Source organism: Mycteria americana, chromosome 20, assembly GCF_035582795.1.
Source record: "Mycteria americana isolate JAX WOST 10 ecotype Jacksonville Zoo and Gardens chromosome 20, USCA_MyAme_1.0, whole genome shotgun sequence".
In the NCBI taxonomy this organism is placed as follows: Eukaryota; Metazoa; Chordata; class Aves; order Ciconiiformes; family Ciconiidae; genus Mycteria; species Mycteria americana.
The window spans coordinates 4,301,863-4,329,668 of record NC_134384.1 but is presented as its reverse complement, the minus strand read 5'-3'; the positions used below and the strand labels follow the sequence as shown (position 1 = coordinate 4,329,668).

The following is a 27,806-nucleotide window of genomic DNA, read 5'->3' as shown; positions in this document are numbered from 1 at the left end:
ACTTCTTCGCACAGCCTACCAGTTTCTTGCTCTGTGCTATAGACCTTCCTCATGTCTGTCTCAAGGCTCGTCCTTGCAGTTAGCACAGCAAGGCAAATTCTATTCAAAGACATCCCAGTGCCCTGTCCACTCCTCTAGTGCAATACCACACGTTGTTCCCTTCTTTCCTTTCTCTAGAAATACCCATTTTTGGTTCTCTCTGCTTGTCTTGCTTCCACACTGCCTTGAGTTAAGCAGCCAGTTTGTGTGTCCTTGGCGAACAGAGGGTGTAAGATGGCAGGCGAGCCAGAAGTTGTTGAACAAGGTAAGGGCCTTTGATTAGGAGGTGGTGAAAGGATGGGGCAGTCTGCACAAGCTACACATGGGAAGCCATGCCTGTAATTTCAGATTTCAGCTGCTGCTTCGTTCTGTTTTCAGTGTACAGGCCTCAAAGACTGCATAAATATGCTGTGGCTGTGGATGACCCTGAAAGCAAATTCAGCCCTCAAGCTTGGAAATAATTGAGTTGTCTAGAGGGTACAGTGTTGGAGGCTCTTGCTAGTGTAAGCCACAGCAGCCACACTGAATCCATCCTACAACCCTCTGCACTCCGTAAAGGGACACTTGTACATGCATTCAGAAGTGACATCACCTTCTTTCCCTCCTACCCCCAAACTCCAGCGTGCACACTCTATTTCTTGATCTAAAGTTAAACATTTAGTTTTAGTTTGAAAGCCTCTTACCATCTTACTTCTTACCTAAGCAGACTGATAAATTTAGGTTATAGGGGAATTTGCATTAAGTCTCAAAAAGTGTACATATTACTTATATGGACCGTTGTTGTTTTGTAGCTACAAGATCTTCTGGTGCTCAGATTCACGCAGCACAATCCTCAGTTTGCAAAGTTTGCAACGCAGCATATCGTTGTGTTGCAATACACCCTCAAGCTATTTGCCTTCAGGTAGATGCTGGTTCTGCTTATTCGTATAATCCAGTGCTCATATCCCCCACCCATTACATGGCAAATGAACCTGGTCACAGCAAGGTTAGAGTTTTATCCCTGCAGCACTGGAATGAGTTTGCTTGGCGATAGCAGCTGAACTCTTAGGAGTGGGGTAGAGTTTCTACCAGTGAACATAGTTGAAATACCAAACCCATCCATGTGCAGGCGAATATTGCTCTTTTTCAAAAGGTCAGTCCTCCACACCTGCCTCTCCAAAAGAATCTGCATTTTAATGGAATTGAAGAAAGGAGTTGTGCAAGGGATCCTGAGAATTACCCAGCACCACTGTCTGACCCAAGAGAATCTGCACACTTGTGGCAAAATTCTCTACTGGCCTCTGATAGGAGGGAGGTCTTAAAACACATAGGCAACATACACATGGCAACTAAAACTTAGATCTTTCCCCAGTGTCCATCCACACACCTCCTACTCCCCATTCCCACTTTGTATTCCAGTTCTTTTCTCCCATTTCTGGATTGTTTTGGGATTCTGTGCTTCATCCTTTGTCATTTGTTGGTAACTGCTTGAATGCAACGACAGCATATTCCACATTTTCATCTTTGGGTTTCCTGTGAGTCTGATTTGGTTCAACATTGCAGTAGAGAGGATCCTCAGGGCTGAGTTGGGATTTAAAGTTCAGGGTAACATATTTTAGGTCTTTGCTGTCATCCTTGGGACTTTCCATTCTTTCAGTGCTGTCAAACTATGAAAAGAAAGTGAAAACACTTGTTAGCATGATTCAGTGCCAGGCCACAGCTGTTATCAAAAGAACAAGATTTTCCCAGGAGGAAAGGAGAAGCCACGTAAAAACTTACCTTCAGTCATGACAGAGGTGGAAGAGCAGAAAAACTCTTTCCTTCATCACCTCTCCTTGATACAGGTTACAACCTCGTCTAACCTTGGTTTCTAGTCTTTGAATAATTTCTCAGAGATTACTAGAATTTGCTCCACTGTGTTTTTTTCCTGCTGGTGTTTCCTTACATTAATTACCTCCTCTCTCCCCACCTGGGAACATTCCTCTCTCTGGTGACATTAAATACCATTTGCCCTCCTGCTCACAACCAAAAACGAGTACCAAGGTCCTCATCAGATAGGTCAGCCAGCTCCTCACAGACTGTTGGTAAGGGATTCAGGTACCGTAGGGGAAATCTGTGATTTTCCTTACCTGTGCTATGTCCTCTGGTTTCTCATAGGTGTCCTCTGCTTGGCTGGTACCTTTGGAATGAGCCAAAATCAGATGTTTTAGAAGTAGAGAAGTCCATGAAATGCCTGGGCATTGCCTATGCTTCAGGAGTTTTGGGGAAGGCTGTGGGATTGCCCAGTGATAGAAGCAATGGGTGTTCCAGTGGGACCCATCTAATCTGAATCTGGTGAACACATGGCTCTCAGGTTACTTCTCCTCTAACATATTAGGAGGTGTCCTGTGCAGAGTCTGGAGGAACATGGGTTTGACTTATTGTGAGAGGAGATCACAGCAAGGAGCCTGCCTTGAGGCTTCCCAGGCTGCACCTGCCTTCTCTTCTCCAGGGCACTGTGAGTTGGGAATAAGCTCACCTGGAGTGGAAAAGTGATGGCCAGAGAAGGCCCTGTTTAGTACAGACTAGAACACGAGGCATCGCTAGTCTCCACATACCTCTTCTCTTCAGCTGCTTGCGCCGCCTGACGCACAGTGTTATCATGCTGATAAGTGCCAGAATGAACAGGATGCTCAGGACCCCAGAGAGTATGATGAAGGCATTTACATTTAAGCTGAAGTCAAGAGAGCAAAGGAGTTACCAGTGTTAGATGGTAGCACAGCATGATGCTGGCGGAGCCCATTACCAAACAGTGACCAAAAAAAGGGACAGGAATAGCTTTTATGCACTAGCTTTTATGCACTTGGAAGGAGGGCCTGGTTCTCCTGCAGCAATGCTATCTTGATTTTTCTACCTGGCTGTGCCTTCTGAGCTTTTCCTAAACTACTCTCTGGGTTTTAAAAACAAGCCACTGTTCAAAGTTCAGAGCACAATTCCAGGCTGTCTGGAGCAGGTACTGCCTTTTCCTCCTGTGTTTTGCTGCACCTGGCGCACTAGAGCTGATATATGATTGTACTCTTAGGTGCTGCTGCCGTGTTGATGACAGCAGATATCCAAAGGGGAAGAAAATCCTTTACATTTAACAGCCTGGTAAATAGAAGGACAAAGGAGCAGCCAAGGACTATTTCATTGTTCAATATTCATGGACAGGAGAGAGCAAAGTTGAGACAGAAAGGCTTAGAGGCAGAATCTGGGGGTTTCTATTGGTGCAAAGAGCACAGCCCGAAGAGGTAAGGATAAAAAAGTAGATAGACATCTACATTCCAGAAAGCTGTGACTTGATTTTGTCAATCTGCTGCTTCTTTGTAAAGAAATACACTCTGGGCAGGAGCTGGAGGAGGAGAGGCCACCTTTGGTAAGGACACCTGTCATATCTAATTCCTCTGTAAGCAGGAGTCTTCACAATGCCCAGAGACTGCCTACTTCAGGAAGACAGGCATATTGTGGATGAGACATTAGTAACTGTTGTCTGTGTTCAAGCTCAGAGGCTTTCTCTAGGCCTTACCTTGGTGCTGGGGTGTTGTCAGAAGGGGTTGATTGACTTGTGCCTCCAGTGCCTGACAAAGTTGTTCCAGCCGATACTGCGATCACGGACATAAAGGGAAGAATAATCACTACTGCGCTGCTTTGCATTTTACCACCTAAGCTTCCCTGCCATTGCTACATGGATATAAATGCACTCCCGCTGTGACACCCAGCACAGACAAGCTGCCCAGGCTGTAACGTGTGTCATCAAGACTTGCTGGCAGCAGGCAAAGCAACGTTAAGGATCAAAACGTGGGAGGGAGGGGCAAGGAGCTCAACAGCAGCCCCACTTTGTGTGTACCCACCCCAGTGCATGGCAGAAGGAAGTGCTGCGAGTGCAAGCAGATACGCTCTATGGCAGAGATCTTCAGGTAGCAAGGAAGTACGTAACGACTCTGTGCTTAAGCAGACAGAGGCTTGTGAAAACTGAGCAAAGAGCATTGTCTGTGAAGGATTCGGCTGTAAGAATTGCTTCCAGGACTGTTTCTGTGCCCCAGGGGAGGTTGTTCATGCAGGAGCCTGCTCGCTTAGAGACTGCATTCAGGCCCATGTGTTAGGATTTTCTCCTAGAGAACTATGCCGTCCCCTCTCATCTTCTGGATTGCCATATCCCTTCAGTGCTGCTCTGCCAAACTCCAGACAGACCGGCTGCAGCATGGTGCTGGTCTGCCACAATCAGGCGCCTAAGTGTTACCACTTAGTGTTAAAACATCATGCTGGAAGAAAACCTAGAAGTCACAGGTCTTTAAAATATGGGTGTAAAGGTTGTCCGCTTGGCAACCAAATGTGAAGGTCTTAAGAGTCCTTGAAAGCCAAGGGATGAGTTGCTCTAAAGGGGCAGAACTGCTATCATGAGGATGAGTGACAGAAACACCTCCGTGAAAACGACTGAAGCTGCTCTCACGTAAAAGAGAAGCAATACAGCACATGCATGTGGTTCAGTTCTGATCCCTGTTGCTATTCCGTAGCACGGTTGCTGTGAGAAGGTACAATGGTGTAGGGTTTGGGCAGGGAAACGCATCCAGATGTAACGCGGGAGGTGGTGTGAGTGGGCAGTGCAGAGGCTAGAGGGAGAGAGTAGAAAGCAACTCTGGCATCTACCGACAACCATGTTTCCTTACAGGTCAGTACTCACCCTCAGAAACACTGAGCGTAACCTCCGCCATTCGGAGAAGACGAGGGCGCTCATTTAGCGCACACCAGTACACGCCGGAGTCCTGTGCCTGCAGCTGCTGCATGGTGATGGTGACAGTCCCCTGCTGGGTGTCGTCCTGGATCGTGACTCTGCCTTGCTGGGGCGTCCCGAGGTACCCTGAGGGCTTCAAATCCGTGTTGACCAGTACGGTACATTCTTTGCTAGCTCCCTCTTTGCACCAGGCTTTGCTCACAGCCCCATAGTCTGGGGCGCTGTACCGACACTGGACAGAGACATTGCCTGACTCCTCGGCTGTGTATTGTTGGGTCCCTGGAAAACACCAGGCGTGTTTGGTGAGATCTCAAAGCAGGCACAATGGCACCCCTTCCCCACCACTGGAATACATGCCGTGGGCTGAATGCTCCCTGGATCTCCTTCTACCTCCAGACATGGAGGTAGAGCAGAAGGGGATTGGACGCAGATTACTCGTGCAGAGGTGAGTCACAAACTGGGTGGGGTCCTGTGCCCTTCCTCTGGTTCCCCAGGGACCGCATGCTCACAGGCGCTCAGCCCGTAGGGTCTGGGAGGCAAGGACCAAGGAGGGGTGGCAGCTGCGGGGCCAGAGCAAGGGCAATGCCTAGCAGCGGGGAGGTCTCCGGCAGCGCCCAGTGGGGGCCAGCCGAGTGCTGAGCTGGGGAAGCTGCTCCTGGAGCCCCTGGATCGGCCCTGTGGGAAGCAGTTGATAAGAGTGGCCCCATTTGTGGGAGCGCACGGGAAGCTCCTCTGGGTCTCTGCTGGGAGCAGACAGAGTGTGAAGGGCCAGGCCTGAGCTTCGGCTCCACAGGCCCAAGGGGCAGCCGCCAGTGTGTCTGCCAGAGAGACAGGCAGGCAGAGAGACATGGGTGTCAGCTGTGCCGCGGCAGCGCTGGCCTCCTCGGTGGTGTGGTGCAGGATGGGAGGGAGAACAAGCAGGGGAGGTGGGGCTGAAATCTGCCAACAGCCACACTGGGCTGCAGGTAGGTACTCACTCTTGGACACAGAGAGCTTGACCTCCGTTATCCGTGTGAAATAAAGGTGACTGTAGAATGCACACCAGTACACGCCGGTGTCCTGGGCCTGCAGCTTCTTCATGGTGATGGTGACAGTCCTTTTCTGGGTGTCATCCTGGATTGAGACTCTGCCTTCCAGGGCTCTGCTGTTATGCCGTGTTGAAGGGTAATTGTTGCGCACCACAAATTCACACTCGTCCTGACCCTGTCTTCGACACCAGGCTTTTTGATCTGTGCTGTGCGCCATGGCGCTGTATTTGCACTGCACAGAGAGACTGTCCAACTCGCTCTTGTGCAGCTCTGCAAAACAGCACATGTGGTCACTGAGCCACGAGCAGTGGGCACACAGGCATCTGCCCCCTGGCCTGAGCTGGGCACCTGGGCCAAACTCTGCCTGGGGCAACTCCCTCATGGATGGCCCGTCAGTCAGGGCAGGGGTGAGGTAGGGCAGGACAAGAGAGACCCGAGAGCCCACAGGGCCAGCTGGATCTGTGGGGCTCCTTCACACAGTGCTTGTGTGAGTGGGGAAGGTGGGGAGCGAGGTTGGGGGCAGCCGCTCGGCTGTGTGGGAGAGCGGGGACGGAGTGGGGAAAGGAATGATGTTGCTTTCTGACAAGGCTTGGGTTTGTGTGGGGAGCAAGGTACTCACCCTTGAAAACATTCAGGGAGATCATCTTTAGTGGAAGATACCCGTGACGGTAGTCATAGTAAGTACAGCAGTATGTGCCTGAGTCCTCTGCCTGGAGGTTGGTCATGGTGATGGACACGGTCCTATTCGTGCGGTCGTCCTCTATGCTAACTCTCCCCTTTCTGGCCCGTGTTGTGTTTGGGTATTGTCTCTGGTAGGTCGTCTCCACCAAGGGGTCACATTTTCCATCTCTCAGGAGGCACCAGGCTTTCTGCTGCCAGTAGTAACTGTGTGCTGTGTAAGGACACTGGATATACAGAGTGCTTCCTTCTGGTCGGCTCTCCTCAGCATCAAGTGCTTGGGCTTGGAGACCTGTAAATATCAGCTGTGGTGAGGGAGAGGGGAGCTGATGCAGGGCTGCTCACAACCTCCCGACGGACACAGGCAAACTCTACCGCCGACCTTCCTCCATGGGCAGGCACTTGTGGCTGGAGGAGCTCTGAAAACCGAGATCCATTCCCCCTGCTAAATTCGCCTGCTTGGAAACGGGAAGGTTGATTTCTGGTGGGCAGCGCTGAGCTTTGAGCTGGGACCACAGCTGTGATTTAAAACCCAGTATCTTTGATTTAAAACCCACAGACGTGCGGGCGCTAGAGGTGTTGGACCTTGAACCCTAAATGGAGCCGTGCGTGGCGCAGTGTTTGGAGCTGCCCCAGCAGCCCACCCTCTTGTTACTGCCCCTTCCCACAGGCAAAATGGAGACCAGCCCCTCCCCACGCAGTGGATGGCAGGGGTGGGGCTCAGCCACCCCTCAGGAGCCGGGTGGCCATCTGTATGGGATGTGGGGATGGGACAGGGGGAAGGAGCAAGGGCAGTGTGTGTGCTGGGGATGAAATGCTCAACCTGTGGCTGGGCCGGAGCTTGCCCCCAGCAGCCTGCAGCTCCTCCGTGCCGCATTCTCCGAGGATGCCCAGCGACTCAGGGGTGCGAGGCTGTGCTGGGTGCAGGGCTGTCCAGGCACCCCCGCGTAGGCAGTCCCTGCTCTGAAGGGTTTATCCATTGGCCCCGAGAGATCCCGGTGAAGAGCTGGTGGAAAGGTAGTGGTTGCTGGGGGAGAGGAAGAGAGCGGGGAGAGCAGCGAGGCCCATCTAGGGGCATCTCTGCCTAGGGCACGTCTGTGCCAGACAGCCAGTGCAGAGCGCTCTGCACACGCAGCCCCACATGGGTCAGGCACTGAGAGACAAACAAGCCTTTGGGGAGGGAAACAAGGAGCTGGCGACTGTCCTGCCTCGATTCCCCAACCTACCACATGCTGAAAGCTTTGTGCTTTCTGCTGGGACGGCAGGGCAGGCAGGCGGGTGCCCCTGGACAGCTCTGTGCTGACCCAGGACTGCAGTCGGAGCAGTCGGAGGAGCTGAGCGGGGCCGGGCAGTTTGATGGGAAATGCCGACTGGGGGAGGCGCTGGGGCTGCTTTGGAGGCCGCAGCTCTCTGCTCCCAGGCTGGTTTGGCCTGAGAGCCTGGAGGAGCCAGATGTGCGGTGGTGGGAACTGGGGCTGCCCCTTCCCTCCCCATCCCTGCCGCGAGTTGCCCAGCTCAGAGTGCAGCCGGTGTTGGATTCCCCGCCGCTGTGGAGCTCCTCAGGCAGCGGGAGGTGGGGAAAGGTGTCCCACTCCTCCTGGGTGCGTGGGAAGCCTGAGGCACGCCCAGCCCTTCTCTTACCTGGGAAGCAGAGCGGCAGCAGGAGGAGGACTCTCAGCTCCATGGCCGTCCTCAAGCCCAGGGAAGGGGCATTGCTGGGGGCTGCCCAACGTGTCCCGTTCAAAATGTCTGCCTTGTGAGTCCTCCCGCATCACAGTGACGCTGCTGGAGGAAGTGCCTTAGGTCTTGCTTTCCCACGGAAATCCTTCACCACGTTTTGCAACACGACTGGTATTAAGATAATTTCAGGGTGCGTTTGGGGAAGTGGCTGAGAGCAGAGCTCAGCCTGTCCTCATGGCAAAGACCCTTTGCTGCTCTCGCCTGGCCGTTGTCATGCTCTGTCCTCACGCCAGTGACACTGGGGCACTCCTTTGGCTGTCCCGAGCCATGGAGATGGAGCAGGATCTTTGCCCTGGCCTAGCCCTTCTCTCTGGGCTCCCAAGATGCCCTCTGCCCAGTCCGTTGCTGCAAAGTCTCCTCAAAGCCAGGGTGGCAATGCGTCCAGGGCTGCGTCTGCATGGACGCTCCCACAGGCTGTGCCATTTGTGATCCTCGATCTCCACCACCCCAGCCAGTCCCCTTGTGCCCTGTGCTCTGCCATGCACAGAGCCCTCGTGGTGCCTACCTCCAGAGTGCCCGGCTGGAGAAACGAAACCAGAACCATTTGGCTTTTGCACATTGTATTTACCGTGGGGCAGCCTCGCAGAGCCCTGGTGCAGGGGCCCGTGGGGAAGCCGACAGGGTGTGCTGATCTGTGTGGGAAGTGTGGGTGCTCTGGGGTGAGGCCCTGCTCTGTTGTACTAGTGGGGCAGCTCCCAGGTGGGACCTGGCAATACAGGAGTGCTGGTGGCAGAGCCCAGGCAGGCTGTGAGGCCAGCTCCCAGCAGTGGATGGTGCCCATGGCCTCCTCCCAGCCTGCCTCTCTCCTCTGCTGATCAAAAGGAGATGAGGAGGTGAGGCTGCTGGCTGGGCTGGAGATGGGAAGAGTAGGAAGAGGAGGAGGAAAGAGAGCATTAATTGAGGCAAGAGGAAGCTGTTTTTTCCCTCTCTCAAAGTCCCTTTTGACTTTGCTGTATTACATCCAGGAAGATATTTAAGGCCTGGTCTCAGGTGAGGCTGGCAAGGTGGCAGCAGGTGATAGCTTGTGCTCTGGCTTGCTGGAAAAGTCTTCTTCAACCTGGGGCATAGAGCGGCTTTTGCACAGGTGTCACATGAGCTCTTCTCAGAACTTTCTCCTCTCCTGGTATCTCCTGCCCTGAATGGGAAGAGGGAAAAGTCTTGCATAAAATGTCTGTTAGCCTGGATGTGTTCATACTTCAGTCCAGCAAGGGGAAAAGAAGGCTAATGTTTCCTGATGGGGGTAGATACTTACTGTGCCTTGCAGAACTATAGGAACTTCCAGGAAGCAGGGACAGATTGACTGGTCATACAAACTGCCCCCTGAGCCTTGTGAAAGGGAGGCTTTTTATCTTTGGAGGTATTTAGGCTGTGGGACAGGGTTCTTCTCTTAAGCAAAATGTTTCTTTCTGAGTAGTATCAGGAGGGAAGTTCACACCAGCGTGGTTGGTGCTGAGCAACAGAGGGGGAGAAGCTAATACTCTGCCTGCTTTTAGACTGTGTGGGATTTAAACTACATCAGGGTAGAAAGTGATGTGATGTGTCAGCCCTACCAGCCAAGGGTGGTGTGGTGGGAGGAGCTGCTTTTGAGAAATTCAAGAGACATAGGGAAAAAGAGGGGAAACCTGTCTCTATATAGCATTTTTTTTTCCCAAGCCTCTTCACCCCTCTCTTCCTTTTGTGCTCAAGGGCAGCGTCTCAGTGTGTCTGTTGGTGTCTGTGTCCTGTCTTACTCTATTTCATTGCTTCTCTGAACGGGATTCAATTCCATGAGCTTGCCCCAGCGGAAAAGCTTTGGTGAGCAGGGACGTGCTCTGTTTTTGGCTGAAAGCTCACGTGACTTGCATCCCCACCAGGCAGGTTCCCCTTCTGGAGATGACTTGTTCTTTTGCACTGTGATATTGCTGTTTACCATTATCTAGATGCCTTCACTGTGGAGTTCCTCTTCCTCCTTCCAATGAGGAACACTAGGATCACTATTGCCAGGATCTTGCTGGTCACGATACCAATGACAAGCTGAAGGATGATCTGCAACCTAGAAGAAAAGAAAAAAATACACAAAAACCTCAAACCAAAACAAATAAAAAACCTCACAGGAGCAGCAGAATTGATCCAGCAAGATGGAGGGGTTCCCCAAGAAGGGTAAAGATTTCATAGAGCGTGACTGCTTTCTTCATCCGTAAGGGGAATCCAGCAGGAATTAGTATTTAAGGGAGACTCAAAGGAGTTTAAAAAGGAAGGCAGATCTGTCCTGAGCATAATGCTACAAATGTCAGTTTAGCATTATGAAAGACTTAGCTCTCCAAACCATGGGGAGTTGGATACTGCAGATTGCTTTTGAGATTTCTTCCCCACATAGAAAACTCCTGAAAGGAGCAAATTTAACAGTTACTATCAATGAAGAAGACAGAGAAATGGAAAGAACACAGCGATTTTTACACAGAAGGTAAGATGTGTGAAGACTCATTGCTCCATCGTATCATGATGCAAGGAGGATGGAAGAAGATGTTAGCTATGCCATAAATAAAGCAAAAGAGCTACAGATCCTCCTGTTTCAGAGGCCTAGGTTCCCAGTAAGGATCAAGAGATTTTTCTTTTTCCAGTTTGAATTTATTACATTTCAAATTCTTTGTTTTGTTTTTTTCTCCTTTGTTTTCATCTTAGGAGGAGGTACAAAGATACCCAGCCATATCCTCCATCTGGCGATATTTCTGGGACAGGATCTTTGCAGCCCTGTGCATTGCTTTTGCCACGGGTGGTGAAATCACAGTTTTTCTATTCTTTTCTGCTTGTACTTTCTAGTCTGAGAAATGTTTTTTTTTCTTTGCCCCATAACATCACAGCTTCTTAGTTGCTTTTTGGTGAAGGACTTTTCTCAAGTAGTTTTGCATCTGTGAGATAAAGTAGATTAGCAAATTCCCTCTTACTTGTTTGCTGATAAAGGAAGGGGATTCTTTTGTCACCTAGGGAAAGAGAAGACACAACCCGCCCTTTCTACCCTCTAGTGTTCAGACTGCCCTGTGCTGCCCCTTTCACCTGGCAGCAAGGGACAGCTCACCTGTTTTGTTTTATTTCTTCCTCATTACTGATAGTTGTTTCAGTGGCGTTAGAGGGAATTATTGGAGAAGCAGATGAAACACCAAACATCTTTTCTTCCACAAGTAAAATGCATTCAGAGAAAGGATTGACCTTTGTCAGTGACAGGAGACAAAGCAAAACAGAACGGCCAGTCAAGCGTGCCACTGCTGAGGTGGTATATTGGCAGTAATGTCTCTACAGGCACGACTGAAGTGATTTTAGGTACAGGGGAAACGAGACATTAGTAACTGTTGTCTGTGTTCAAGCTCAGAGGCTTTCTCTAGGCCTTACCTTGGTGGTGGGGTGTTGTCAGAAGGGGTTGATTGACTTGTGCCTCCAGTGCCTGACAAAGTTGTTCCAGCCGATACTGCGATCACGGACATAAAGGGAAGAATAATCACTACTGCGCTGCTTTGCATTTTACCACCTAAGCTTCCCTGCCATTGCTACATGGATATAAATGCACTCCCGCTGTGACACCCAGCACAGACAAGCTGCCCAGGCTGTAACGTGTGTCATCAAGACTTGCTGGCAGCAGGCAAAGCAACGTTAAGGATCAAAACGTGGGAGGGAGGGGCAAGGAGCTCAACAGCAGCCCCACTTTGTGTGTACCCACCCCAGTGCATGGCAGAAGGAAGTGCTGCGAGTGCAAGCAGATACGCTCTATGGCAGAGATCTTCAGGTAGCAAGGAAGTACGTAACGACTCTGTGCTTAAGCAGACAGAGGCTTGTGAAAACTGAGCAAAGAGCATTGTCTGTGAAGGACTCGGCTGTAAGAATTGCTTCCAGGACTGTTTCTGTGCCCCAGGGGAGGTTGTTCATGCAGGAGCCTGCTCGCTTAGAGACTGCATTCAGGCCCATGTGTTAGGATTTTCTCCTAGAGAACTATGCCGTCCCCTCTCATCTTCTGGATTGCCATATCCCTTCAGTGCTGCTCTGCCAAACTCCAGACAGACAGGCTGCAGCATGGTGCTGGTCTGCCACAATCAGGCGCCTAAGTGTTACCACTTAGTGTTAAAACATCATGCTGGAAGAAAACCTAGAAGTCACAGGTCTTTAAAATATGGGTGTAAAGGTTGTCCCCTTGGCAACCAAATGTGAAGGTCTTAAGAGTCCTTGAAAGCCAAGGGATGAGTTGCTCTAAAGGGGCAGAACTGCTATCATGAGGATGAGTGACAGAAACACCTCCGTGAAAACGACTGAAGCTGCTCTCACGTAAAAGAGAAGCAATACAGCACATGCATGTGGTTCAGTTCTGATCCCTGTTGCTATTCCGTAGCACGGTTGCTGTGAGAAGGTACAATGGTGTAGGGTTTGGGCAGGGAAACGCATCCAGATGTAACGCGGGAGGTGGTGTGAGCTGGGCAGTGCAGAGGCTAGAGGGAGAGAGTAGAAAGCAACTCTGGCATCTACCAACAACCATGTTTCCTTACAGGTCAGTACTCACCCTCAGAAACACTGAGCGTAACCTCCGCCATTCGGAGAAGACGAGGGCGCTCATTTAGCGCACACCAGTACACGCCGGAGTCCTGTGCCTGCAGCTGCTGCATGGTGATGGTGACAGTCCCCTGCTGGGTGTCGTCCTGGATCGTGACTCTGCCTTGCTGGGGCGTCCCGAGGTACCCTGAGGGCTTCAAATCCGTGTTGACCAGTACGGTACATTCTTTGCTAGCTCCCTCTTTGCACCAGGCTTTGCTCACAGCCCCATAGTCTGGGGCGCTGTACCGACACTGGACAGAGACATTGCCTGACTCCTCGGCTGTGTATTGTTGGGTCCCTGGAAAACACCAGGCGTGTTTGGTGAGATCTCAAAGCAGGCACAATGGCACCCCTTCCCCACCACTGGAATACATGCCGTGGGCTGAATGCTCCCTGGATCTCCTTCTACCTCCAGACATGGAGGTAGAGCAGAAGGGGATTGGACGCAGATTACTCGTGCAGAGGTGAGTCACAAACTGGGTGGGGTCCTGTGCCCTTCCTCTGGTTCCCCAGGGACCGCATGCTCACAGGCGCTCAGCCCGTAGGGTCTGGGAGGCAAGGACCAAGGAGGGGTGGCAGCTGCGGGGCCAGAGCAAGGGCAATGCCTAGCAGCGGGGAGGTCTCCGGCAGCGCCCAGTGGGGGCCAGCCGAGTGCTGAGCTGGGGAAGCTGCTCCTGGAGCCCCTGGATCGGCCCTGTGGGAAGCAGTTGATAAGAGTGGCCCCATTTGTGGGAGCGCACGGGAAGCTCCTCTGGGTCTCTGCTGGGAGCAGACAGAGTGTGAAGGGCCAGGCCTGAGCTTCGGCTCCACAGGCCCAAGGGGCAGCCGCCAGTGTGTCTGCCAGAGAGACAGGCAGGCAGAGAGACATGGGTGTCAGCTGTGCCGCGGCAGCGCTGGCCTCCTCGGTGGTGTGGTGCAGGACGGGAGGGAGAACAAGCAGGGGAGGTGGGGCTGAAATCTGCCAACAGCCACACTGGGCTGCAGGTAGGTACTCACTCTTGGACACAGAGAGCTTGACCTCCGTTATCCGTGTGAAATAAAGGTGACTGTAGAATGCACACCAGTACACGCCGGTGTCCTGGGCCTGCAGCTTCTTCATGGTGATGGTGACAGTCCTTTTCTGGGTGTCATCCTGGATTGAGACTCTGCCTTCCAGGGCTCTGCTGTTATGCCGTGTTGAAGGGTAATTGTTGCGCACCACAAATATACACTCGTCCTGACCCTGTCTTCGACACCAGGCTTTTTGATCTGTGCTGTGCGCCATGGCGCTGTATTTGCACTGCACAGAGAGACTGTCCAACTCGCTCTTGTGCAGCTCTGCAAAACAGCACATGTGGTCACTGAGCCACGAGCGGTGGGCACACAGGCATCTGCCCCCTGGCCTGAGCTGGGCACCTGGGCCAAACTCTGCCTGGGGCAACTCCCTCATGGATGGCCTGTCAGTCAGGGCAGGGGTGAGGTAGGGCAGGACAAGAGAGAGCCGAGAGCCCACAGGGCCAGCTGGATCTGTGGGGCTCCTTCACACGGTGCTTGTGTGAGTGGGGAAGGTGGGGAGTGAGGTTGGGGGCAGCCGCTCGGCTGTGTGGGAGAGCGGGGACGGAGTGGGGAAAGGAATGATGTTGCTTTCTGACAAGGCTTGGGTTTGTGTGGGGAGCAAGGTACTCACCCTTGAAAACATTCAGGGAGATCTTCTTTAGTGGAAGATACCCGTGACGGTAGTCATAGTAAGTACAGTAGTATGTGCCTGAGTCCTCTGCCTGGAGGTTGGTCATGGTGATGGACACAGTCCTATTCGTGCGGTCGTCCTCTATGCTAACTCTCCCCTTTCTGGCCCGTGTTGTGTTTGGGTATTGTCTCTGGTAGGTCGTCTCCACCAAGGGGTCACATTTTCCATCTCTCAGGAGGCACCAGGCTTTCTGCTGCCAGTGGTAACTGTGTGCTGTGTAAGGACACTGGATATACAGAGTGCTTCCTTCTGGTCGGCTCTCCTCAGCATCAAGTGCTTGGGCTTGGAGACCTGTAAATATCAGCTGTGGTGAGGGAGAGGGGAGCTGATGCAGGGCTGCTCACAACCTCCCGACGGACACAGGCACACTGTACCACCGACCTTCCTCCATGGGCAGGCACTTGTGGCTGGAGGAGCTCTGAAAACCGAGATCCATTCCCCCTGCTAAATTCGCCTGCTTGGAAACGGGAAGGTTGATTTCTGGTGGGCAGCGCTGAGCTTTGAGCTGGGACCACAGCTGTGATTTAAAACCCAGTATCTTTGATTTAAAACCCACAGACGTGCGGGCGCTAGAGGTGTTGGACCTTGAACCCTAAATGGAGCCGTGCGTGGCGCAGTGTTTGGAGCTGCCCCAGCAGCCCACCCTCTTGTTACTGCCCCTTCCCACAGGCAAAATGGAGACCAGCCCCTCCCCACGCAGTGGATGGCAGGGGTGGGGCTCAGCCACCCCTCAGGAGCCGGGTGGCCATCTGTATGGGATGTGGGGATGGGACAGGGGGAAGGAGCAAGGGCAGTGTGTGTGCTGGGGATGAAATGCTCAACCTGTGGCTGGGCCGGAGCTTGCCCCCAGCAGCCTGCAGCTCCTCCGTGCCGCATTCTCCGAGGATGCCCAGCGACTCAGGGGCGCGAGGCTGTGCTGGGTGCAGGGCTGTCCAGGCACCCCCGCGTAGGCAGTCCCTGCTCTGAAGGGTTTATCCATTGGCCCCGAGAGATCCCGGTGAAGAGCTGGTGGAAAGGTAGTGGTTGCTGGGGGAGAGGAAGAGAGCGGGGAGAGCAGCGAGGCCCATCTAGGGGCATCTCTGCCTAGGGCACGTCTGTGCCAGACAGCCAGTGCAGAGCGCTCTGCACACGCAGCCCCACATGGGTCAGGCACTGAGAGACAAACAAGCCTTTGGGGAGGGAAACAAGGAGCTGGCGACTGTCCTGCCTCGATTCCCCAACCTACCACATGCTGAAAGCTTTGTGCTTTCTGCTGGGACGGCAGGGCAGGCAGGCGGGTGCCCCTGGACAGCTCTGTGCTGACCCAGGACTGCAGTCGGAGCAGTCGGAGGAGCTGAGCTGGGCCGGGCAGTTTGATGGGAAATGCCGACTGGGGGAGGCGCTGGGGCTGCTTTGGAGGCCGCAGCTCTCTGCTCCCAGGCTGGTTTGGCCTGAGAGCCTGGAGGAGCCAGATGTGCGGTGGTGGGAACTGGGGCTGCCCCTTCCCTCCCCATCCCTGCCGTGAGTTGCCCAGCTCAGAGTGCAGCCGGTGTTGGATTCCCCGCCGCTGTGGAGCTCCTCAGGCAGCGGGAGGTGGGGAAAGGTGTCCCACTCCTCCTGGGTGCGTGGGAAGCCTGAGGCACGCCCAGCCCTTCTCTTACCTGGGAAGCAGAGCGGCAGCAGGAGGAGGACTCTCAGCTCCATGGCCGTCCTCAAGCCCAGGGAAGGGGCATTGCTGGGGGCTGCCCAACGTGTCCCGTTCAAAATGTCTGCCTTGTGAGCCCTCCCGCATCACAGTGACGCTGCTGGAGGAAGTGCCTTAGGTCTTGCTTTCCCACGGAAATCCTTCACCACGTTTTGCAACACGACTGGTATTAAGATAATTTCAGGGTGCGTTTGGGGAAGTGGCTGAGAGCAGAGCTCAGCCCGTCCTCATGGCAAAGACCCTTTGCTGCTCTCGCCTGGCCGTTGTCATGCTCTGTCCTCACGCCAGTGACACCGGGGCACTCCTTTGGCTGTCCCGAGCCCTGGAGATGGAGCAGGATCTTTGCCCTGGCCTAGCCCTTCTCTCTGGGCTCCCAAGATGCCCTCTGCCCAGTCCGTTGCTGCAAAGTCTCCTCAAAGCCAGGGTGGCAATGCATCCAGGGCTGCGTCTGCATGGACGCTCCCACAGGCTGTGCCATTTGTGATCCTCGATCTCCACCACCCCAGCCAGTCCCCTTGTGCCCTGTGCTCTGCCATGCACAGAGCCCTCGTGGTGCCTACCTCCAGAGTGCCCGGCTGGAGAAACGAAACCAGAACCATTTGGCTTTTGCACATTACACAGTAATTATCTCCACAGGCACAACTGAAGTGATTTTAAGTACAGGGGAAACAATGCAAATATTGAAATAATCCATTCACAGCAGCTCCTGACACAACTGGCCCTTGGCTCACTGTGAAAATGTACAGCTTCCTGGCTCTGCATGTCCTTTTGGTTCCCCAGTATGATTCAGGAACTGAAGATGATAGGGTGAGGGAACTGGGAGTCAGGAGCAGCCTAGTAGGTAAAATGAACTGCAAAGTACAGAGAGCAGAGAATGGATGGAGCAGGTGGGGCAGCAAGCCTGGGAAGTGAGTTCTACTGCCAGGAAAATGAAGAGAAAGGAGTTTCTCCAATTAAAAAAAAAAAAAAAAAAGAGAGACACTCACCTATGAAAACAGCCAGCTTAATTTCCTTTCTTTGGAAGAGATGAAAGTCATCATTAAAAGCACACTAGTACTCCCCAGTGTCTTGTACTGTGAGCTTCTCTGTGGTGATGCTGAGGACTCCCCTCTGGCTGTCATCATTTATGCTGCATCTTCCTGAGTGTTGCTCTCATTCTGATTGCTCGTCTTCTCTCTACTGACCAAGACAGCACACTTTCCCGATTGTCTTTTAGCACCAGGCTTTCCGCACAGCCTTGTAATCTTGCATGTTGTATGGGCACTCAGCAGAGAGACTGCATCTCCCTAGCTACATATCCTTGGGTTTCTGGAAAAGGTCAAACTGGTTAGTGAGGTCCAGACAAAATGTCCAATTAACATCAGTTTCCCACAATTAGAATAAGCACAATATTGTAATCCAATTCACAGGCATTTTAGCTACAGGAGAGTCAAATTGAACTGGGATGCTGAATAAAAAATAAATATCCAAAATATTCTGTCCTTCTGAATAAATTTTAGAATAATATAATCACGTCCCCAAACAAAGCAAAGCTTGTTGTAACAGAAACATCAGGAGTCTTTGCTCTGAATTCATCAGCTGAGTTGGGGATCAGAGAAAAACAGCCAAGACACAGAAAGATCTGAGGCATCTTATGTACAAGAAATTACTAAAACAACTTTTTGCCTGGAAAGGAAATGACAGCAGCGATATTACAAAAGTCTATAAAGTCAGGAATAGCAGGGGCAGAGAGAACAGGAGCAATAATTCACTGTTATAAGGAAGTCACTAGTTAGGAGACAAGGAGAAAAGCAAGTTCTCCATGCATGCATTGAGCGTGGAGTTCACTGCCACAGGATGTTCATATACCAAAAGTTTTTATGTGTCAGCGGAATGAGTAAATTAATTAAAGAGAAAAAAGAATTTAGGCATTGCTATTATAACAAAAATATCCTCTCCAGAAAATCACTGGAGGCTGGGAGAGTATTCTGGAGAGCTGTTTCTATGTGCTTCTCTGTTTTTATACTCCTTCCTAATTATCTGCTTCAGCCAGTGTTGGAGACCTTTGGTCTGACCTACTGTGGCTATTCCTCAGTAACCTGGGAGAAGGTAATACAAAATACTGAAAAGGTAAGCAGAGAAAGTGAGGCAGAAATCTACAAAATGCCCCACATTTTCCTTAAAAAGAAATACTCACTCGGGGAAACAGCTTAATCTCAATTATTTGGGAAAAATGAGAACATGTACAGTGTGCACACCAGTACACTCCTGAGTCTTCAACTTGCAGCTTCTGTGTTGTGACAGTGACTGTGCCCTTCTGGGTGTCATCAAGTATAGCGCTTCTCTCAGAACGAACCTTGTTTTGATATGCTGATAGGTGGTAATCAGTGCTGACCAAGATACCAAATTTATCTTTATCTTTCCTTCAGCACCAGGCTTTCCTTGTAGTGTTGTAGTTCCAGACATTATAGGGACATACAACAGAGAGACTCTTCAGCTCCATAGCAGAGTGGTATTGCATCACTGCAGAACATAAGAACCACAGTATAAATCCCAGCTAAGAGCCATGATGACACATCTTCCATGAATGACATACCCACTATGGGATAAAGTCTTCACAGGTGAAATCCAGACCCTGGCCTCAGCTGGGACCTCAGTCCTGCGTATTTCACACACAGCCTGCTCTCTCTGCCTCTCCCATAACAACTTATTTTCCCATAGTGTCTCAAGTTCTGACAGGAAGAAGCTGCTGGATTTAGCAACTTTAAGATATAATATATCTCTCCTTTCCTGTTACCACCATCACAGCAGAGCTGGGAGAAACTCACCAGTGTTCACAGCTGAGCAGCCTCAGCCCATTATCAAATGAGTTAGTATAAAACCTTTGGTAGAGAAAGTCATCCTCTTTTTCAGACTTCGTGGAAGAAGCCAGCAAGCTAGGAGTTGCTGAGTAAGTTCTTAGGCTGCCTTATCTCAGGTTGTGGTTTTGGGGGGGGGGGGAAGCCTCTTGCAAAAATATTTGAAAGAACATAAAATTGAGGTAAGCCTTAAAGTAACTTGCCCTTTTTTCACAGAAATGGAAAAAGAGGAGACTAATGTAACAGATTTTAATAGAATTTTGTTTGAATTCTTGGTCTGAGGAGTGTGTGATCTAGTAATAAGGTAACAAAACGTTAGGGAGAAGGTGACTCGGGGGAACATGCAGATGTTTCCCCCAGGTTTCATGGTTACATGCATAGTTTTTATAGCCATTATTTTTGTGCTGTCTGCCTGTTTATCAGTACAAACCTTGCAGTAAATAAGACAGAACAAGGGTAGTGAAAAGGACTGTAAGAGAGCAGGCAGCAGAGCATTTGCAGAAGCTGGCTCTGCAGTGTTTCTTGTGGCACGCGTCCATCCATGCCCTGTGCAGTGCCACGAGTTGTGCAAGAGGATGAAGTGCCAGGCTGGCAGAGGGAATGCTGTTGTTTCAGTGCTGGCTTAGGAACATTTCCCTGTTCAAGAGGCTGTGATGTGCCATATAGGGAGGACAGACTTAGCTATATTTTCAAAATTTCCAGTACTTAGCTCTCTCCACTGAAAGAGAAGAGAAGGAGTGTTGTATTTCAGCATCCTTCTGCATTGCTAATAGGAAAATGGGGTCTTTTCCTTATTCCAACTTCATCTTTTACTGTATTGTAAAGGGTAACACAAATTTAAGTAAAAAATTTGATCTTTCACAGAAAGCAAATATATTTTGTGTTAAAAATCACAAATTTGCATTAAAGTAGTTTTCCTCAACCAAAGATTGCTGACTGTCTGTGAAGATCTGGTGTAGAAACTGTTCTTTGTGTTGTAGTGTTGGGGGATTCCTTGGTTTTAGTCTGTCCTGCTTGAGCATGAGTCAGAAACAGTCCCTTAAAAAATTAAGAAATTGTGCTGTGTGGCTTGGTGCCGGCTCCACTGTACTTCTGCACATGTTCTTGTGATGGCTGGTGGGTTCAGTGTGTGTATTTGAGAGAAAGGGAGGGATCAGGCAGGAAACTGTGGTCGTCAAAAGATGAGAAGATTCTCCAGCTTTGGTTACAGCTTAGTACTGTGCTCAGGGACAGATCTTTTCATACCTATTCAAGCTTTGTGTCTAGAGGTACAGTGAGCACAAATATATATGGAATTATATTCCCTCTATGGAATAGTTAACAGGCCTGAGCTGGCTCTGCGGAGGCTTCAAAAGGCTGAGGATATGAAAGGTTTGGTAAGGAAACAGAAGACTATGTCAGTCATGTGTGATAGTAAATCTGTGCTAGTCATTCCTGGGGGCTGCTGACAGTATTACACTGCTGTCATTTGGATGATCCCAGTTCTGAAATTATTAGCAACTCTTTTATGTACATTTGCTTCCTTGCTGCCTCCCAAAGACTCTCCTTTTCCTTGACAGAGGCTTTCAGAGGGATCCTTCCCTTCAGAGTTGCTTTTTGTGCTGTATCAAAGGTGCAGTGCTCTGTCCGCTTAGTCTGGTGTGCCTCAGTACCCAGGATTCTGCATCTTAATAATCAACTCCTAAGAGACATTTAACAGCCATGAAACAAATGCTTGAAGGCCTTCCTATCTTGATTCACACAGATTTAGCCTGTCCTTAAGTAGCTGTGATTTCTATTAAATATTGCACGTGCAGAGAAGGAATCGCTGCCAGGACAGTTGTCCCTTGAGCCAGTGACCACATGGTCCTTTCAGGGAGTGGTGGAGCTGGGCCAGGCAGTGCCAGGGGACGTGTTGTTTGCATGACACACTTATACCTGTTTTTGAAGAGGAAACCATGCCCAGAGTAACTTGGCTTATGGTCCTGGAAAAGCCAGAATCTCCAGGTAACAGGAACTGGAGCTGGCCCATCTCCTTTTGTAGCAGTGCAAAGAATTTCTCCGTCTGAAGAGAAACTTGCTTTGGTGGTAGAAACTTTCAGAAAATTCCTTTCCTAATGCTGGAATGTCATGCATTGTACAGGACCTTAGACAAATGCAAGAGAAATGCTGTACCTGAGCTCCCCTTGCCTTTTGTACTGCCTCACCCCTTCTGTTACCTGAAAAACAGAAGGGCAGAAGCAGGAGGAATCTCGGCTCCATGCCTGTCTTGGAGCCAAGAAAAAGGGCAACACTGAAGGCAGATCAGCGGATTAGTAGATGTCTCCTCTCTGTACCCTCCTATCCCACACTGGTACTGCTGGAGGAAGTGGCTGAGCTTAGCGGCTTACCACTTGGCTTGGCACAAAAATCCTTCACTGCTGTTTTACAACCACATTCATACTTAAATAATCGAATTGTCCAGATCAACAGAGCTTGGCCAGTTCCTAAGACACAGATACATTAGGCAGAATTCAAGGAGAAGCTGTTTTCTTCTCCCCTTGCATCAACAGAAGCCACACTTCACCATCTTGCTACGCTTTCAGTGTTGTCCCTGAAGGACCCCTTGATGCTCCCACTAGCAACATCATTAAGATCAGCCAGCCCTTGGCCTCAGAAGAACGGAGAAATGTTTCAGTTTTTAGAGGCACATAAACTTCCACGTGGCTGATTCTGAACCTGGATGCTTTGCAGGCCTGGGTTCAACCACAGTGGAGGTGAGGGAAGGAGAAAGACACGGGGTGGTGCAATGCCACATCCATGTATTTGTGCACCTGCTGGGCAGAGCTAACGGAGGGAATGGGGAAAGGCTTCTGTAGCTTTTCCCCTCCTTTCCCTTGGCCTCCCCAAGGACCTCTGCCTCCTGGAAATCAGGACAAAGCCAGGTCTCCTCAAGGTGAGCAAAGCCACCTGTGGAAATCTCCAGTTCAATCATCAAGCCACAATGTGTGCATCATAGCCACAACCAAAGTCTCCCCTTAGCGATGGCTGTCACAGCTCTGGGATGGACTCACTCATGGCTCTTGAACAGCTGGCTCTACCTCAAATAGCTGCTTTGGGAAGCACAAGCAGTGGCAGGTCTTATTTGTCTTGACTCCATGCTTTCTTGGCCTTACTCTCGTTCTAGCTGTTGTGAGGATACTAGAGAACAACTGTCCTTCCACTCTGCTCCGCAGACACCTTGTGCTTGCCATGCTGGGAAACACGCCCCTAGGCAGTGGGGCTTGGCAGATTCCCTTCTGCCTCCCCTTGAAATCCCTGCGCCCTTCTCTGCCCTTCAAGGCAGTGACAGTAAAGAAGTATAATGGCAGTAAATTCCTCTGCCTCACCACTGCCAGCAGATGTGCTCACAGTGGTCTCCCCTGGGCCAGTACCTAGCTGCCTCGCTCCATCAGAGCAGTGCACAAAGACTGTAGTGACACCCTTGCTGCAAATAATTTCCAATTATATGAATAAGCAGCTTATTAACAGTACATTCTGGCTAATCATTTTGTGCTAGATATCTTCGCATTGTCTTGTCCCCAAATCCCTCTCTCATCAGGCACTTGATGCTCAATAACAAGAAGGGGGAATGCACTCGTTCTCTTATGAACAAATCCCAAGAGTCTGCAATTAGTTCAGTTTCTGCAACTGGTTGCCTACAAACTGAGCCAAGAACTGTGCTGCATTGCAATGCCTCATCCTTTCCCATAGCATCTGCATTTGCCATGTCCACTGGAGGTCCTCTCTTGGAGGAGAGAAGCTCTTTGGGGCAGGACAGGTCATGAAGAGATGTCTGTCCAGGACCTAGCATGTTGGTCACTAAGGAGCAGCAAGGAAGTAATGAAGTTGGTCCTTTTGCTGCATCTCTGACAGAGGATCAATATGGCTTTTAATTATAGTATCACAGAAAATAAGATGAATGTTATCTCTGGAGGTCACTTAATCTAGCCCAGTGAGACACAGTAGGATCAGCTCTTTCGATGTAATTTCTAAAGATCTCTGTTTAACTAGTTTAGGTTGCAGCATTCTCCTGGTGACCTATTCCAGTGCTCCACCATCCTTATTTGAAAGCTTCTCCTAACATCTGACTCTCCCTGCTATTTAAGCCTCGCTCCCTTTTGTATCCACTGCGAACTGGGAGAACAGATTATTCCCTTTCTCTTGCTTTGTATGCAATGATGCCTGCCATGCCTCCCTTCAGTCTTTTCACTCCAGACTAACCATCCCCAAGTCTTTTAATTTTCCCTCCTAGGTTGTGTTTCTGACAGCTTGGATCCCCCCACCCTCCCCCCGAACTCTCTCATCAATCCACCTCTTTTCTGCCTATCTAGTTGGAGTCCCCAAAGCCCCCTGAAATTTCTTTTGAGCTTTTCATCCAATCAAGGATGAAACCATACGCTTCGCTTCTCTGTTGCCTTCCATAGAAATTCTTGCTTCTCATTAATTTACTCTCATTGCCGTGAAACCCACAGAAACCTCTTTGGATTAGACGCTTCTCAAAATGTCAGTGGCCTTACAGAGACTTCCCTGCTTTAGGTTTACCTGCCCCATACGTTGGCCCTTGCTGAGCACTACAGGAAGACTGGCAGAGGGGTCCCTGTCGCAGCAGCAGCTCCATGCGGTTGCAGAGCCCGGGCGGCTGGGTGCTGCCGCGGAGCTGTGTGCGAAGGGAAGGGCTGGTTTTGGGGTGCGAGGCCGCTAGAGGGCAGAGGAAGATCAGGAATGGGGTGCCGGGCCAGGGGATGGGGGCTGCGGGGGGGGCTTCGGCAGCCAAGTCCCGTCTCCGCTTGCAAGCAGACAGATAGCTGCCTGGAGCTCAGCACCAAGATGAATGCTGGCCTTCGCAGTGCCTTCTCGATATTCCCCATGTTTTGCAATGAAAATGAAATGCTCCGCTCAGCTAGTGGACTGCGCAGTGCCCAAAGCCCGGGGTGTCACGCTGCTGGCTGTAGGCAGGTGCCCAGGCATGGCAGTTTGTCTGTCACTCCTCTGTTTCCCCTGGCTCCGGGAGGCAAGTGGCATGTGAGCCCGTCTTCTGCGTGCTGCCAAGTTTTTAGAGAAGCTGTATATCCTTGCCTCACCCTGCGGTGTGCCTTAAGAGAGATCTTGAACACACGGCAAAGACCCTTCTTCCCAAAATTGTAAGCAGGCTGCAGTCCTTATCCACTAGATGATGGAGCCTGCCAGGCCCTTCCTGGGGGCATCGCCACCAGTTGCTTCTTCAGCAGAGCAACACAAACCAGTCCTTCACCCTCATCCAGGCCTGATGCTCCGCAGGGATGCGAGGCAGTGGGGAATTGATGCTAAATAATCCTGAGAAAGGGGAATGCTGGGATAAGGGAGAAGGTGGGGGCTTGTCTTAGAACAAGGTGGTAGGAGATGGCTCAGAGAAATGGTAGCTTCAGTGAGCAGTGAGGGCAGGAGCATGGCTGGGGGGGAGGCAGGCAGAGCCGGGGCCGGAGGTACTGGCCGTGTGCGTGCAGGGACTGCTGGGCACGCGGGACAGGCACTCTGTAAGCAGGACATGGGCCATGGGCTCGGCTCGGCTCTAAAGGAGAAGAGGCCCCACAGCAGCAGCTTAGTGAGAGGCCTGGTGTTTGGTCTGTTCCACATCAATGGGGCGTCCAGCTGTGGCTGAGGATGAAAGCAAGCGAGAGAGAGAGGATTAAAGGCTCCCAGGGTCTCCTCTAACCCGCCTAAGACTCGCCGAGAGGGCAGTGTGCGGCTTCAGGAAGGCTTCTTCATATGGAAAATATTATGTGAGGGAGAAAAAGAGAAGGGGGAAGGGAAGAGGGAGAGAGGGAGACTTCTGTCCAGAGAGCGCTGGGGGAAGACTGATCACAAAAAGCATTTCGGAGGCTCAGACCCAGCCCAAGGAGAAAGTGCTGAGTTCTGCCATACCCGAGAGTGCGGTGGGGCACAGGTGTGATGAGTTTGGGAGGCCTGCAGACAGGACAGAGAGCGCAAGGTCCAAATGAGCTAAGAGCACATAGCAGCAGAAAAATAAAGGGATAAAAGAAGAGGGGAAGTGGAGAAGGGGAAAGAGGAGGCTGGCAAAAGGGAGGAGAAGGGAGAGAAATGGAGGGGGAGGTGGTGAAATGTGGAATGAGGGACATGGAGGAAAGCGAGAGGTGGTGAAAGGCTGGCTGTCTGCTCCATTGTGTTATTAACCAGGTCGCCAGGTGGAAGCGCCCCGCACGCAGCCCTCCTGGCCCGTTTCCTACCCCTGCCAAACTTCTCCCAGGAATGCTTGTGATGGGGAACAAATTGCTAACAGAAGTGAGACATTTTGCATTGAATGCAAGCAAGTTTCCAGTGAAAGGTTTCCTGTCAGCGGGTTGGGACTGGAGGGTGTGGAGCCTTTCTGCCTGCTCTGGCAGAATAATCCTGCGAGTTAACACGAAGCATTGGTTATAGCGCAGGATAAAGGACCTGAGGCTGGGCTTTCCTGCCTTCTGTTTTGGCTGCCACCGTTTGGCTGCTTTCATTCACCGTTATTTTCTGCTTCACCCACGTGTGGCATTCTCGGTCTCATTAGCCCTTCCTCCGCTCCCCCCGCCACCCCCCACTGGTGAGATCTTCAGAGTATTCACAGGCTTCCACTCTACTTTCCTCCTTGATTTATACTGTTGAACTGAATGACCTTCCTTGACCTCATTTTCATGACAGTGTGAGCACACACATCAGCACTCAGTGAATGGCAAAAATAGTCCCCCCTTTGCACTCCTGCCCTCTGAGCTGCAAAGACGCTACCTCTCCTGTTTACACGTGGGGTAGGTTTGGTGTGTGCTCACACGCTGCAGATGGGTGTCCCATCATCTGGATCTGCAGCACTCCCTTGCACACTAGTGTCCACAGACGTGGAAGGTGCTGGCTGAAAAATGCTGATCTGTATGTCTTTGCGCATAAGGACAGTGTTTAGCTGAGCTGGTGTGCATGCACAAGCAGCTTGCAGGAAAATAGTCCTGTGTATTTCACACTCTCTACAGCCGTGCGGAACTTTCCCTCCTCTATCACCTTTGCTTCGAGGGAGCCCATGGACAGGCCTGTCCCTGTGAGAAATGCACACCAATACTGTCTCTCCTTTCTATCTAGGTTGCTGTGTTCTTGGTCATCGTTGCAGTAGCTGAAAACTTGCTAGATGGGCCAGACAAGCCAAAACACAGAGCTGGGAGATGTGCATTGACTCCCTGGTATGGACACACTTGCAAGGTGAGGGAATTTCTATTACCACAAATATCCTGGTGCCCTGTGACTCCTCATGGAGTAAGGGAATTTTAACAGTAGAGAGAAGAGATTGCTTCTCCCTCCTCCCTAGAAAACACACAGCCGAGTCTCTGCTCCTGGTTCTCAGGAATTTCAGACGAAAGTCTGAAGTTCTTAAGTGTAAGAGGAGCAGCCAACCCAAAGGTGCTGCTGGGTTTTGGAACAGCAAGTCAGCTATGATCCTGTTTGCCATACTCCACCTGTACCCCACCCAGACTCCACTCTGACATCTCAAAGCTGAGTGTCTTCCACACTCTTTCTAAATAGTTGGCAAAGCAGCTTTGCCCTCTTCCCTAGCCCAGCGGTACATAAATCCCTTTGTCCCCTAGTCTGGAAATCTGCCTTCCTGTCCCTCCCTTCCCTGCCTTCCTGGGAAGTCAGCGTGGATATGGTGCTGCTGGCTTGCCTGTCTGAGCTGCTTAGTTAAGAATAATAAACAAACTCCTAAATGGAAGGATATTCTTTAAACCTGCCTTGTGCTGCCTGCCAGGGAATGCAGGCAGCAAAGCCCACCTCCTGTCCCCCTCCAGCCCTAGCTCCAGGCTCTCCTGAAACCTGATCTCCTTTGCTGTGGAGCTGCACCATGGCCTCTGTGTGCACCTTCCCCCCTGACCCTGTCTGGATTCTCCTGTCCTTTTCCTGACACGCACCCAACAAGCACATGCTCCTCGCTCAGACACGCACATACCACAGAGGGGCACACAGTGACACTGCCACATCTGAGGTGTGCTATGCCCATCGCACAGATGGGCACGTAGCAGATTCACACGTGTGTCCATGCCCGCCCCTTCACACAGCTATACACAAACACGCTGTGAAAAGTGATCCAAACGCTCACTGTGCCAACAACTAGAGGCTGCTCACCTCTTTGGGAAATCCACCTAGGCAGTGTATGCAGATCGGAGGGAGAAATGCTCCAAAAAGTTCACAGGCACATGGAAGTAGGGCCCATGCAGCCCCAGACATGAAAAGCAGCGTGGCATCAGATCTGCAAAGTGGCAACCTCGTATCACAGCATGACAGCAGAGCATACTCAATAGCAGGCTCAGTGATAAACCCAGCCAGCATGCGTCCTGATTTCTTTCACACTCACCTCCTTTTGCGGAGGTGTCCATCCATCTCTCTCACTATTTTTCTTGCTTTCCTTTCATATATGTGCACTCTCCCTTCACTCTCACACGTCCCAGCTTTCCTATATATACCTGCTGGTCCATTCTCCCATTCGCTGGAGGTTTACCTCTCATACAAGGAAGGATATGCTACACACACTACCCTTACTTGTGCTTGAAATGCAGACCTTCCTGTGCACATCTGGTTTGCTTTCATATACTCTGCTCTTTGCAGCTTCTCTGACACAGATATGTCTTTCCCGGTCTCTCCATGTTGCTCGTGCACCTTTTTATATAGGCACACAGGCATCTTCTGCTGCTTGTTCCCCCCCTTCCAGCTCACACAGCTTCCCAGCTTTCCTTCTCTGTGGCCCATTTTCCTCATGTCAGCATTCACAGCTAGCAGGAAGAGGATG

General features: G+C 51.1%; 1 protein-coding gene across 1 annotated transcript; it reads right to left on the bottom strand.

Moving 5' to 3' along the window:
* Positions 1-300: 300 nt before the first annotated feature.
* TREM1 (triggering receptor expressed on myeloid cells 1) lies at positions 301-16,253 on the bottom strand. The gene is made up of 14 exons (XM_075521694.1): positions 16,135-16,253; positions 14,435-14,785; positions 13,765-14,085; positions 12,737-13,066; positions 11,581-11,656; positions 10,129-10,246; positions 8,116-8,227; positions 6,416-6,766; positions 5,746-6,066; positions 4,718-5,047; positions 3,563-3,638; positions 2,616-2,731; positions 2,148-2,197; positions 301-1,685 (listed from the first exon to the last, which is right to left on the bottom strand). Exons 1-14 carry the CDS (start codon positions 16,175-16,177, stop codon positions 1,479-1,481), a joined length of 2,802 nt encoding a protein of 933 aa, XP_075377809.1. The 5' UTR covers positions 16,178-16,253; the 3' UTR covers positions 301-1,478.
* Between the last annotated feature and the right edge of the window lie 11,553 nt (positions 16,254-27,806).

What these genes read in the sequence shown, in the direction of transcription:
- TREM1 (XM_075521694.1), bottom strand. Translation starts at nt 16,177, where the DNA reads ATGGAGCTGAGAGTCCTCCTCCTGCTGCCGCTCTGCTTCCCAG. An exon ending in CTCCCTGAATGTTTTCAAGG is followed by an intron (nt 14,086 to 14,434) that starts GTGAGTACCTTG and finishes GCTGTTTTGCAG; the next exon opens with AGCTGCACAAGAGCGAGTTG. An exon ending in AACCAGAGGACATAGCACAG is followed by an intron (nt 1,686 to 2,147) that starts GTAAGGAAAATC and finishes TTCTTTTCATAG; the next exon opens with TTTGACAGCACTGAAAGAAT.